The 12,389-nt window shown below is 40.4% G+C and overlaps 1 protein-coding gene across 1 annotated transcript in view; it reads right to left on the bottom strand.

Annotated features, from left to right (window-relative positions):
• Positions 1–7,383: 7,383 nt before the first annotated feature.
• LOC119255916 (myosin-IIIb-like) overlaps positions 7,384–12,389 on the bottom strand; it is a 60,466-nt gene continuing 55,460 nt past the window's right edge. Inside the window, exons 7-8 of the mRNA XM_054699840.1 lie at positions 7,729–7,874; positions 7,384–7,418 (exon numbers count right to left, since the gene is read on the bottom strand). Of these exons, the coding sequence (XP_054555815.1) occupies positions 7,403–7,418; positions 7,729–7,874 (162 nt within the window). The 3' untranslated portion in view covers positions 7,384–7,402. The remainder of the gene's footprint in view (positions 7,419–7,728; positions 7,875–12,389) is intronic.

The following is a 12,389-nucleotide window of genomic DNA, read 5'->3' as shown; positions in this document are numbered from 1 at the left end:
GTTGAAGGTTTGCTACCTCCTGATTGGAACACTTTACATTCATTATGTGTTCAAACAACTCTATGAAATGGATACTATTCATCTCTCCATTTTACAATGGAGGAAACTGAGAAACAGAGACATTTAGTAACTTGGTCGAGCTGGAGCTGGTGTTGGAACACAAGAGAACAGACTATAGAACAGCATATATTGCTAATGGCCCAATTTCGTACCCCTTCTGGAATCTATGCTTAGAACAAATGTCAGGTAGAACCAACATGAAAAAAGCCCTGGCTAGCCTATTGGAAGATGAGAAACACATAAAGCAGACCAAGTCATCCGGGCCATTGCCATAGGTAGACCCCAGTCAAATCCCCAGCAACTGAAATCAAGATTCACAGAACCCAGAGGTTCTTGAGGATAAAAAGTGATTGTTGTTTTAAGCAACTAAGTTTGTTATGAACCAGTAGATAAATGATGCAAATACCCATGCTTGACTACAACATTATGTTTTCTTTCTGATGATATTAGCTATGCTATGATTCTCCAGGAATGGAGAATTCCAGTTGCAAAAAGTCTTCTTCCAGGCTATCACCTTATCTTTATCCTCCCATGAAGGCCATTTATAATTATTCCTCACCTTTATTACATAGTTTTTTCTGGAGTCAAGAGGAAAGGAGGGGAGGGTGCCTCAAAGCCTTTGGTTTCTTTGCCCATCCACTTTGTTCATCTCCCTATCATTTAGGAGCCTTGGTAGAATTAGCCCAAGTGAATGCTACCAAAATAATGAAATCTGAGTAATGAGGAAGAAAGTAATGAGGAAAGAAAGATAAGTCAGCACCGTGCACTCTGGCCACGCCCTTCTCTGGGATGGACTTCTTACTCAACACTGACAGGGACTAGCAGTCACTGAAGGTATGTTCCTGCTTTGCTCCTGATTCCCAAATGAAACTTTGCAAAGCTGAACTCTCCCTACCTGCCAGGATTCAGGGGGACAGCAAGCTGTACCTCCACAGGAACTAACGGCTCCAGCTGTTCAACTCAAATTACAAAAGAGTCTGGAAATATGTTCCACAGAGTGGAGGTCTTCTGGGGCATTTCTGCCAGCTGCCTCCAGCTATGAGTTCCCAAAGAAAGGGAGAGGATGACCAGGGGGAGAGGAGGGCTCCTGCAAGGCTCCAGAGTGATAGGGGCCACAATCATTAAACATGGTTCTAGAAATCGCTCAAGGAAAGAAAAAGAGTCATAAGAGACTACTGTTTTTCTGTTGGAGTATTTCAAAACTTTTTTTTTCTACTAGGCGCTCAATAAATGCTAAATGATGCTAATTCTTCTAGCTCTTCTTGCTTTATGAGTGAAGCCGGGATTGTGAAGGTTTATTGCTCCAAAGGCCAATAGCTTAGTGACCTGGGTTGGTGAAGAGAAACCAAAATTCCCCAGGGCAAATCCTGCCTTACTGTGCCATTAAACACCCATCCCCCTCACTCATTACACTTCTGCAACAATAGTCTAGTTTTAATTTCTTCTCCTTGTATTTCACAGCCCTAAGGGAAAATGTCCTGTGACAATTCTGTAATAGTAAGACAATTACTGGTGACTCAGGACTCCCTGCTGCCTCTGCATCCTTTGGCAGCTGAGGATCAGGCTTCCCATGTAGGAACAATTTGGTTTGTGAATTAGGAAAGTCAGAATAAAAGGAATCTTTACCTTTAAAAAGTGATTGAAATTAAATAAAAATCTGGCCCCAGGATTCCTTTTCAAAATGAGTCATTTGTAGCCACTGAATCCCTGAGGAGGCCTTTCACATAAATTCACAGATGTTTGGTGGGGGGCGGGGGGTGACTTACCCTCTCCTAGCCCCGCCACGCACATCATCCAGGTAAACCAAGAATATCCTTTTTGATTTCTCCTTACTCCTCTCTTTTAACTACCCATTTCACCTATCCCAATGAATAGGGAAGCAACAGTAAAATGATGTTCTCCTTGGAAGAAAATATACTGTCATTTATCTTTGCAACTCAAGTGTTCAAGTTAGAGTCAACAAAATTAAAGATGTCCCAATGCAAGGGCACCCGCATTACCAAATCCCTTATTTCAAAGGGATTTGTTTCAAAGCACTTTTGTAAATGAGTAGTTTAGAACTTGGAAAGCATTTTTTTTAAAAAAAAAAATGTTTGTTTTTTGTTTCAAAGCACTTTTGTAAATGAGTAGTTTAGAACTTGGAAAGCATTTTTTTCTTCCATAAACATAAAGTTTAGATACAGGCTAAGTCCTCAGACTCCACTATAAAAGTCTAGTTAGACACGAGGGTCTAATAATGCATCCAAAGTGAAAAATTTATGTGTTGTAGCGCCTCCTCCTAAATAACCATTTAAAACATTGTTTCCATGAAAAAATTACATTCCAACTCAGAATGCCAGAAACAGATTTCCATTTACCCCAGAACCAAAGCAAGCATTTCCTACAGAAAAAAATAGTAAGAAAGCAAGAAGAGGAGATACTGGTTATACCAGAAATAGCCTTGATGTGAATAGTTGCAAATTTTGCAAGGAGGTATGGACGGCAAGAAATTTCTGGGCACCAGTAATGATAACCTGAAGTGCCTCTCTACTTTTATATAATACATGTTCTATAATTCTTTAGTTCAAACACTTGTCTTAAGTGTTCTAAATTAGGAACTAAAGGCAGGTATTGGAAGGGATGGTTGGAGAAGAGAAGAATTTATGATTTTGGGGTCATAAATCAAACGAGTAGAGGAGGGATGCTCACCTATGATGTCAGTCTTGATTTCCATTCTTTAATTCCTTCCTTGACACAATCATCAACCCTAACAAAATTCTAAGTTTTACTTTTACAATGTCAATTTAAAATTGGGAACAAGGAGTGATGATGGATTATAAGTTTATTAAATACTGGGATGCCCTCTATATTTCTAAGTACTCTAGTCATAGCTCCTCAGTAAATAAATACAATTTAAGTAAGGGCTTTCTATTTTCTATGTAACAGTAAATCCCCTAGGGATTTCCTTCCTGAGCTCCCAGTTTTTTCCTCTAGAAAAAGATGTTGTGATAGTATCTACTTCACAGGGTTATTGTGAGGATGTAACACAGTTATATTTGTGAAATGGCACTGTGCTATCATGTCGTTAGTACTTGATAGATGTTAGCTATAATCATTTCTCCATCATCATTTAGCTGGTTGTCTTCTATTTTGCCCCAAATTAGTTTCTCAGAGAATCTGGGAAACATAAAAGTTGCTTGGTGTAATGGTTTGAATTGTGACCCCCTCAATAGATATGCGCACTTGGAATCTAAGAAAATAATGTCTCTTGGAACAGGGTCTTTGCGAATGTAATTAAGGCAAGGGTCTCAAGATGAAATTATCCTACATTAGGATGGGCCCTAAATTCAATGACAAGTATCCTTATTAGATAAGACAGAAAAGAAAACAGAGGGGAAAGAGAGAAAAATCAGATGATGGGCACCTCCCTGATGGCTCAAGGGTTAAAGTCTCAGCACTATCAAGCTATCGCCAGCCACTGCGACATGAGTTTGATCCCCAGCCAGGGAGCTACCCACATGGCACAGCAGACCTCTCCTGACTCGCCTGCTGCTCCCCTTAGCAGTGTATTTCAGTAAGTCTGCCTACCCTGCTCCCCACTCTGTCTCTGGTGAATCCTCTCACCCTCCTACCCGCAGTACCTCTGGCCTACACCCCAGTTCTTGTATGCATAAATAGATAAAAAAATAAACCTTTAAAAAAGAAAGAAAAGTAAAATGAAAATGGAGATAGAGATTTGAATTTTGCTGCCACAAGAAAAAAAAAAAAAAAAAAAAAAAAAAACAAGGAACACCAGAAGCCACTAAAAAGTGGAAGAGGTGAGGAAGAATTCTCTTCTATGGCCTTCAGAAGGAATATGGCTCTGCAAACATCTTGATTTTGGATTTCTGGTTTCCAGAACCGTGAGAGAATAAATTACTGTTGCTTCGAGCCACCAAATTTGTTGTGACATCCCTAGGAAAGTAATATAGTTGGGTACAGTTTAGAATAACCTAAATCTGGTAAGGAAAACAAGCCTAAATGTGAGTTGGTGATTATCATGAGTTCTCCTTTTCTTGAATCATCTACTGCAAGAAACTTCTCTTTAAGAAGGGAAAAATCACTAGCTTCAGGGACTGGAATGTTCAGGCTGTTGTGTTCCATCCAATTCCTGTCAAGGACATTTCTGCTGGGAATTTTGAAACCTTTCTGCATTTTTCCACAAGGAATGAAGTAGAAGCTTTCAATGTGCACAAAGACACTGGATAGAGTCACCCACTTTCTTGTCCCAAATAAATGGGCAGGTGACATGGCTTTCAGTCTCTGTTCAATAAACATACCCTGGGCCTCCCCGGTGGCACAGCAGTTGAGCGCTAGGTTGTGAGGCTGCCCGCAGCCTCTGCAGCGCTGGTTCGATCCCTGGCTGCAAGGCAAGGGTCCCACACGGCGCGCAGACCTCTCCTGCAGCCCGTTGCTCCCCTCAGCAGTGTACTTAGTCAGTCTGCCTGCTCTGCTCTCCCCTCTGGCCTTGGTGAATTCTCTCACCCTCCTGCGCTTCTGACTGTACCCAGTACTTGTATAAATAAATCAATCTTTTAAAAAATAAAATAAAAAAGTAAACATACCCTCACTGGACACTACCACCTTCGCCTGTCAGTAGATCATTAGCCAAAGACTCCAAGCTAAGGCAAGAAACCTGATTGCCAAAAGACCAACATGATAATATATTTCTCCTAACTCAATGGGTTCTTCCAATTATACCTATGAAATAGATCTCCCTTTAATTGAAACAATATATCCAGTTTGTCTGCAGGATCCTTCTAAGATTCTTGAATTTTAAAGGAGTCCAGTGTTGAACCCAATGACTGATGCACAGAGAAATGGTTTTCATTCTTTTCCTTCCTCCTAAGTCCTGGGAAAAAATAGCAGTAACAGAACAGCAACCATCAGAGAGGGGTGACGTTTTTGGAGCAAAGGCATCAGACAAGATGACACATGCTGACAGGTTCAGCAAATAGTGGATGCTCTGCCAATCAGCAGATAATTTCCTTGTGTTAGCAATATAAGAAAGATTGCAAGTCACACAGCATTTCAAAGACAGGTCATGATTACTCCATGCGTCATCTTCTAATGTGAAGGTCAAGGCAAAGGCGAAGGTGGGTGGAGGCAGAGAGAGGAAGAGCAAGGAGAGCTATGTGCAGGCAAGTCAACCACATTCAGGCAGGTTCTATTTAATACTTCCTGACAGTGCCCAGGGACCCTATGTAAATACCTGTCTTGTTGACATCTGAGGCACTCACCTCACATGTAAGCAACACTTCAGTAATTCACAAATCCTTTGTAATTCATGAAAGTCTCTTCTTCACTGACTTCCCTTACTTGGGTATTTAACTTAATTTATTTTTAGTAAGGTGAAGATCATAGGGAAGAGGCAAGTAAGAAATGTCAGAGGAGGAAGTCACTCATGGTGTTCTGGATTCCAGAGCAATCCGAAATGAACTTCACTAGAGTGCTAAAAACATTCATTTGCAAATGGAGGGGGGGGGGATTCTGAAACCACTGGATTTTTTCCCATTATTTATCATTTGCTTTTTTCCATTAGGTAAGGAAATGCTGAGAAAGACAGAGAGACACAGAGACACAGAGAGAACGCACTCCTTGAAACACACAGGTTAAAAAAAAAACCTTAATACCTATTTAAAATGTGTAAATGCTTAATTTTTCAACTCTGAGGAAAGGATACATTTTAGCACTTAAAATTAAGATAGCGCACGCATACAAGTTTGGTTAATCTCTAGGCTTCATGTGAGAACGGCAGGATAATTTTTAAGTAAATAACTTTAGTGAGTATAATATAAACCAACATTATCTTCCCCAGTTTTGGGAAGAAAAAACTGTACTGTATATGCAAGTATGCTACATTTCTTTATAAAACCTCCATCTTCCCTGCTTAGGAATGTCAAGTAGGCAGGGTTAAGACAGTGATGACGGCAAGAGTTGAGCACACAGAATCGCACTGAGGATCTGCTGACCGATTATTGTTGTCATTCCTTAGTTCAATCAAGCTGCAAGGGAGCCAAGAGATGGTAAAAGGGCAGGAGGTTCCACTAGGAAGAAGGAACAAAGCTCCTACTTATGTTGGGAAAGATTCCTTGTTACCCCTAATGTCCTTTTTTTTAAAAAATACCTGCTCCTAGGTTCACCCTGTCCTAAAGCAGCAGTGGGGGCCTTAGTTATTTGTGTTTCAGATCTGGAAGCATTTCTCCAAATAGACAGGGTAAGGGAAGAAGAGCATAGCGATTATTAGAGAGTAGAGGCTTGTTTGGGCGCAGAAGCAAGCTAAAAGGAATCATGAGATAGTGTTTATTTAAATAGACAGAGACACCGTCTATTTAAACACACACTCCCCTCCTTAGCTGCCTCACACTCATCAGTTTATGAAATTTTTGAACAGGTGGTCTGCATACAGCACATAATTTTTAAAAAGAAATGCGTATCTTGCTAATTGCCTACTAACCTCAATTCTGATATGTGGAGATTAATGTAGCCACAATAAATAAATAAAAAGTAAACCAAATGTGTAAAAAAAAAATCAGGCACGCACACATTTCAAACACCATATTCTGACATATTGCTATATATAATGTTGTTTGGGGAATCCTGTGTTCTATACATCGCTTTTGAACATTCACCAGATTTTTAATTTAAAAAGTCAGGAGCTTTGTTTGCTTCTCTAATCACCATAACCTGTTTTTGTGCTTTGGAAAAAGCAAAAAACTAAGGCTGACTTGGATGGAAAACCAGCTTTTCTGTTTTACAGAACAGTAGTGGGTGGTAGTTCACATCTGGATTAGGTATGAAATGATAACATTATGATGATGAACGCGGGGAGTCTCATCTGCATATAAATAGACCTAATCAGAAATGCTAATTGCAATCAAGAAGAAAATTTTAAAGGCTGTGATAGCTGAGTGATTGTGCAGATAACGAAAGGTTAACACTATTGTTAAAGTGGTTAAAGAACTCCCAGCAGACCTAACGCAGTCTTTTTGAAAGAGGAATGTGGAAGATACAAATCTTGCAACCTGGCAGGATTAAACTCCCTGGTAGCCTCCTTTTCTGAACCAGAACCCTGAGTTGGCCGAATTTTGATGAAAGACAAACCACCAAGCTTCCTGTAGACACCTCTATTGACGCATACTATAGAAAATATGCTATCATCTAATTGTCCTTCAAACAGACTGCTTTCAGCACAATTCACCATTAAGAATAAAATTTAGAGATGAAGAGCAAGTCGACGGATATAATATTTTTTTGATGCTTTTTAGTACTGACCTGAGTGGATACAAAAAATATTTTTTTGTCCTCAAAATTTCTCAGATACTCAAGAAAGAATCCAACTAGAAAAAAATGACCAGATATTATTATGTAGTTAAAAACAAAAGACCATTATTTAGAAAGATAATCCAAAATCGAATTTTTAGCCTTCTTGTGCAATGCCCAAAAAACGAACATCTCAGAAAAATGAGAGTACTTCAGGACTACCTCTCCCCACCCGACTCCACTTCCTTTCTTTCTCAAAAAGAAATATGTTTTGCAGTCAGGCTTTCTCGGGTTTGGAGAGAAATTGTTTAGGAGCTATTTATTATCCCTCTAATGAGCCGCTTTGATGAGGAACTAATGAGCCAAGAGCGCCATCTTGTGTCCTACCTTGGAATCTTAAAAAGCGTTTTCACGGGATGCATGTCAAAGAGGGGAGGGTCTCCATCCCCCAATTCGATAGCTGTAATCCCCAATGACCAGACGTCACAGCGCGCGTCATAGGAAGAGTCATACTGCTGCTCACAAGCAATGACCTAGTAGACAAAAGCAGGATACATCAATCAACCCCATTGCCACCTCAAATGTCCTAAAGGCCTTGGCTGATCTTAGGCCCCTTCTCAGTCACTTGGCTGCGTTGATACTGAATTCCAATAATAAGAAGATGTGAATTTTCTAGACCGTATTTGTGCGTAATTGATTTATCATCTGATGTAGTTATAGTTGCTGGATCCAACAGCGAGGAACAGTTTTTCTCTAAGATGCTTGTTTCCTACATAAATCCCCAGGAGTGTAGCCAATTGAGCAGAAAGGTGTTGAAAGTTGTGGTTAACATAAAATAGGAACCACGCCTACCACTCCCTTTTTCTAAGAACACCTGCCTTCTCTTCAAACTTTGTATTTCAGCAGCAGCTGTCACTTCTGTTATTGATCTAGCTCCATAGAAGAGCAACAGAACCAAAAAATATCCCTGGGCTTGGCTTGGAGTCAGACTGGAGAAGTCCCTCCCTTCAGGTTCTGGTGGCTATCACATGGGGCTGGGGAAAGGAGTGGGGCAGAGTGTATGGAAGGATCAGGTGCTCCCATATGACCTGAAATCTGCCTCCTCAACCAAGGATATCCCATGGCCATTGTCAAGGGGGAACATTGAGAGTCTAATGATATAGTGATATATTGATCAATCACCTCACTGATGTGTGAGGTAGAGAAGCAACATTGCTGGTGAACAAAGGGCTGGGGTGACAGGGCCACCCACCCTCTTAAGCCATCAGGTCTTTGGCTTTGATATTGAGTGAGATGGGCCAACTGGCCTTGGGGAGTGACAGATGTGGGGGCCATGTTAGCAGGAGCACTGGCTGTTGCACTGAGGATGCATTAAAATAGTAAAAGAAGCCAAAATAGTTTAAGAAATAAAAGAAGCCAAAGTAGTTTAAAATGCTGCTGTAGGAATTCAGTAAGTCAGTAGAAGTAATCCAATTCTGATTATATAAATTTGAAGGTGGAGACAACTGGATTTGCTGAATGGGGCTTATACGAAAATCCCATTTTTGACCTGAGCAATTCCAGAATGGAATTGGTATTTAATGAGATGGGGAAGACAGTAGGAGAAGCAGCTCTAGCTTGAAAAGCAGATCTGGAAAGCCCCATTTGGACATATTATGTCTGAGGTGCCTGTGAGACCTCCAAATAGGGAAGATCATTTGAGCCCAGTAACCTCGTACCAGACTTCTGACCTAGAGAACTGTGAGGGGATAATTGTATGTTGTTTTAAGCCATTATATGTGTGGTATTGCCAGGACAGTGACAGAAAACTAGTACACCTGCTTTCTGTCAGACCAGATAATTGGACTTGCAAGGACGGGCAAACACACTGGTCACCTCAACTGAGACCTCAAACTCTTTTTCTGACAATTGCCCTCAGCCCTTCTCTTTTGGTGTCTGAATTAAAGAACATTTTCCATGTACCTGCATCCTTGGCCCGATCCCAGCCCCATTCTCTGGATAGAATACCTTGTTGTATACTCAGTACATTATTCTCAAGCATGCATTCAAACTAAAGTTCAAGTAATTCTAATTTTCAGAAGTAGAGGTCATTTCATTGTCCCCAAAGACCTCACTTTCATCCCCCCAATCAGGTGAGAAACGATACTATTTTTAAAAGATCTCCAGAGAAAGCTATTCAACACCTTCCCTTTCAGAAATGACATTTTCAAACATGTGGGGAAAACATAATTTTAGACCTATCAATCAGCAAACAGTTCACTATTCACATATTCCTATGAGAGAAACAAGACTCTCATTCCCCAACAAGAGCTACAGCCAAATGAAATTTAAAACAAACCTATAATTAAATGACAAACCATGAATATACTATAAATTTCCTAAGACAAAGTACATTAGAATGTCCAATAAATGATATGGACTCCAAACGCTTGGCATATTTGCGGGACATCACTTCTCATTAAGTAACAGAAAGTGTCTACTACTTGTAATTCGCAACTTCAGGAAAGAAATTCAAATCAACTTCTAGCCACCTTGGATGAGCTGTAGAAGACAATAAGGCAAACTCCAAGAATCACCCAAATATAGGAATGGAAATATCCTAATGTTTCTCTAGTGCTGTCATAAAATATTCCAAACATTTATCTGGCTTCAACTTCTCTTTACAGACAAATCAGTCTGATTAACAAAATTATTCTCTGGTCAAATTCTCTTCCCCAAATTCAGCTTGTAAAGTGACAAGGAAATTTTTTAGGCTCAGTCTTCCAAAGAATTTTACAGAAAATTACTCTAGGAAAATAGCTCACAAAGTATTACCGAGTACTCACTAGCCAGAGATGGCACGAATCCCGAGGAAGAGAAAGACAAATGCACACTTACTTTAATCCTCGTAATCATTCTGTAAGGTTGGTGCTATTATCACACATTCTGTAGGTGTGAAAACTGAGTTAAATATCTTATCTAAAGTTCACAGCTAGTCATTGCCAGGGCCAGATTTTGAACACAGAAGAAGGAGAGCTAAGTAAACAAATCAATACAATGTGATACGTGCTCTATATAGCACAGGTTATGTTAAAAGAGCAGTGGATTTATCAGCTTTTGCGATCATATTCTCACTAAACTGCCATGTGTTTTAAAGATTTTGTCATCTAAACTCCATCTTCTCAGAGGGAGTCTCTGGCACAGATGGTGCCTCTCTTTCAGGACTGATCGGAACCAGAAGCAAACAACTCTTTACGTTACTTACAAGTGTGGCAGAATTTAAAGAAGCACTCTGGAGAATGCATCCCAATGGAAGGTCAACACATCCTGGAACTGGATTCTCTATCAATCCAACACCAAAGCCTGCAACTATTTCTTTAGACGAAAAAGTAATCCCATTCTTCTTAGCTCAGCATTCTCCTTGTCTCTTGGTAAAATAAAGCCGAGTTTATGGGTGGTCCATTGGGCTTTGATTCCCTTGCCCCCAGGAAAAGGTGACACCACAAAGAGCTCTCTGAATCAGTTGTTATCGTGTTCCACAAAGAAAAGGAGAGTAGCAATCACAAGCAAGTGCACTGCTCTAGAAACAGGTTTCCCAGGTTCTAGAAATCATATTAAATGCATAAAGAGAAGTGGATTGAAATATTGACAAAGGCTACAGACCTCAAACGCCATCGCCTGTCCTCCCACACCCTTGCCACCCACCTCTACTGCCCCAAGGAGGACACTAGCCCAAGTCAAGTATATACTCTCATTTATCTTAAGCCTTTGTTTCCCTCACAGGAGTGTAACTGATGTAGCTGGCAGCGGAATGGGGAGGACAAAATGGGTATGGTGTGGGGATGGTGGTGGAGAGAGAAGGATTGGGGGGAAGGCTAGGGAAAAGGACACCCCCAGCAAGACTGACATTTTGATCCTGGGTGACCGGGAGAATGTTTTGTCATTTTCCAGACAGGGAAGTCAGGAGGAAAAGTCAGTTTGGTAGGCACTATAACAAGTTCAAGCTGGGTCTGAGCTCTTCCCTTAGCAGGTTGCAGAAAAATCACTTATGTTCTCAGAACATAAGTTTTTTAATCTATAAAATGGCAAAGTGGGAATAAATGGTGTCTTCTATCCCTTCCAGCTTTAAAAGTCTATGACTTCACAATTTTTAAATAAGTGATTTGGGGTCACATCACCCAAACTAGAGGCTAACCTCTGCATGCAAATTAGCTAGAGCCAACAAGATTATTCTGTGTGACCTGGATGGGGAGAACCTTGAGGAGATTTTATTGCCAATAATTTGTAGAAAGTCATAAGGTCTATGAAAAGATGTTTGCTATGATAATGCCTCCGTTAAGGAAGATAAGCTTCAGTGACAGAGCAATTGTTTGGATGCTGGCTAATGGAGCATGTCCAGCTTCCTACCTTGAAATGTGAACTTACGCCTTTTCTAGTACACTTTTCTAGAGTACACTGCTGCTTATTTTAAGAAAAGAAAAAACACTAATTCTTGGATTACTTGTCATATCTATGCACTAGCAGCCTTAGTGCCAGTGCCAAAAGCTTTTACCCAGAGGTAGGCCTGAAGGTCCTAACTATTGGTCATTACTACCTTGGCATCCAAAAACTTTTCTGTAAGGAACTAAGGTCAAGAAATAAGTTTTCACTAACGGTTTCACTCTACTGGTATTTGGAGCAAAGATTAACAGTCAAATTTCTTTGATGGGTAGGGCAATTCTCTTTAGTATACTCTGGCTAACAAATTCCAAAGTTCCATACTCTCTACATCTGCCCCAGTCACTCCTTCCTGCCCCACAGAGGACGTGTCTCCTACTTCAGGAGTCCACAGGATGCAACTGTACCCTAACTTAGTTACAATTGCTTTGACACATATCTCCTGGTCCACCCGGGGGCCTGGTCAACTGAGTTTTATTGAGGATGGCTGAGAAAAACCAACTGTCACTAACTCTTTTTTTTTTTTTTTTTTTTTTTTTTTTATAGAGGCATGCTTTATTTATTTGTTTGCTGGTTTGTTTGTTTGTTTTGTTTATACATGCACTGGGTACAGTCAGAAGCGCGGGAGGGCG

Source organism: Talpa occidentalis, unplaced genomic scaffold, assembly GCF_014898055.3.
Source record: "Talpa occidentalis isolate TD23 unplaced genomic scaffold, MPIMG_talOcc4v2.1 talOcc4.3, whole genome shotgun sequence".
NCBI lineage: Eukaryota > Metazoa > Chordata > Mammalia > Eulipotyphla > Talpidae > Talpa > Talpa occidentalis.
This window is presented reverse-complemented; position numbering and strand designations above follow the sequence as displayed.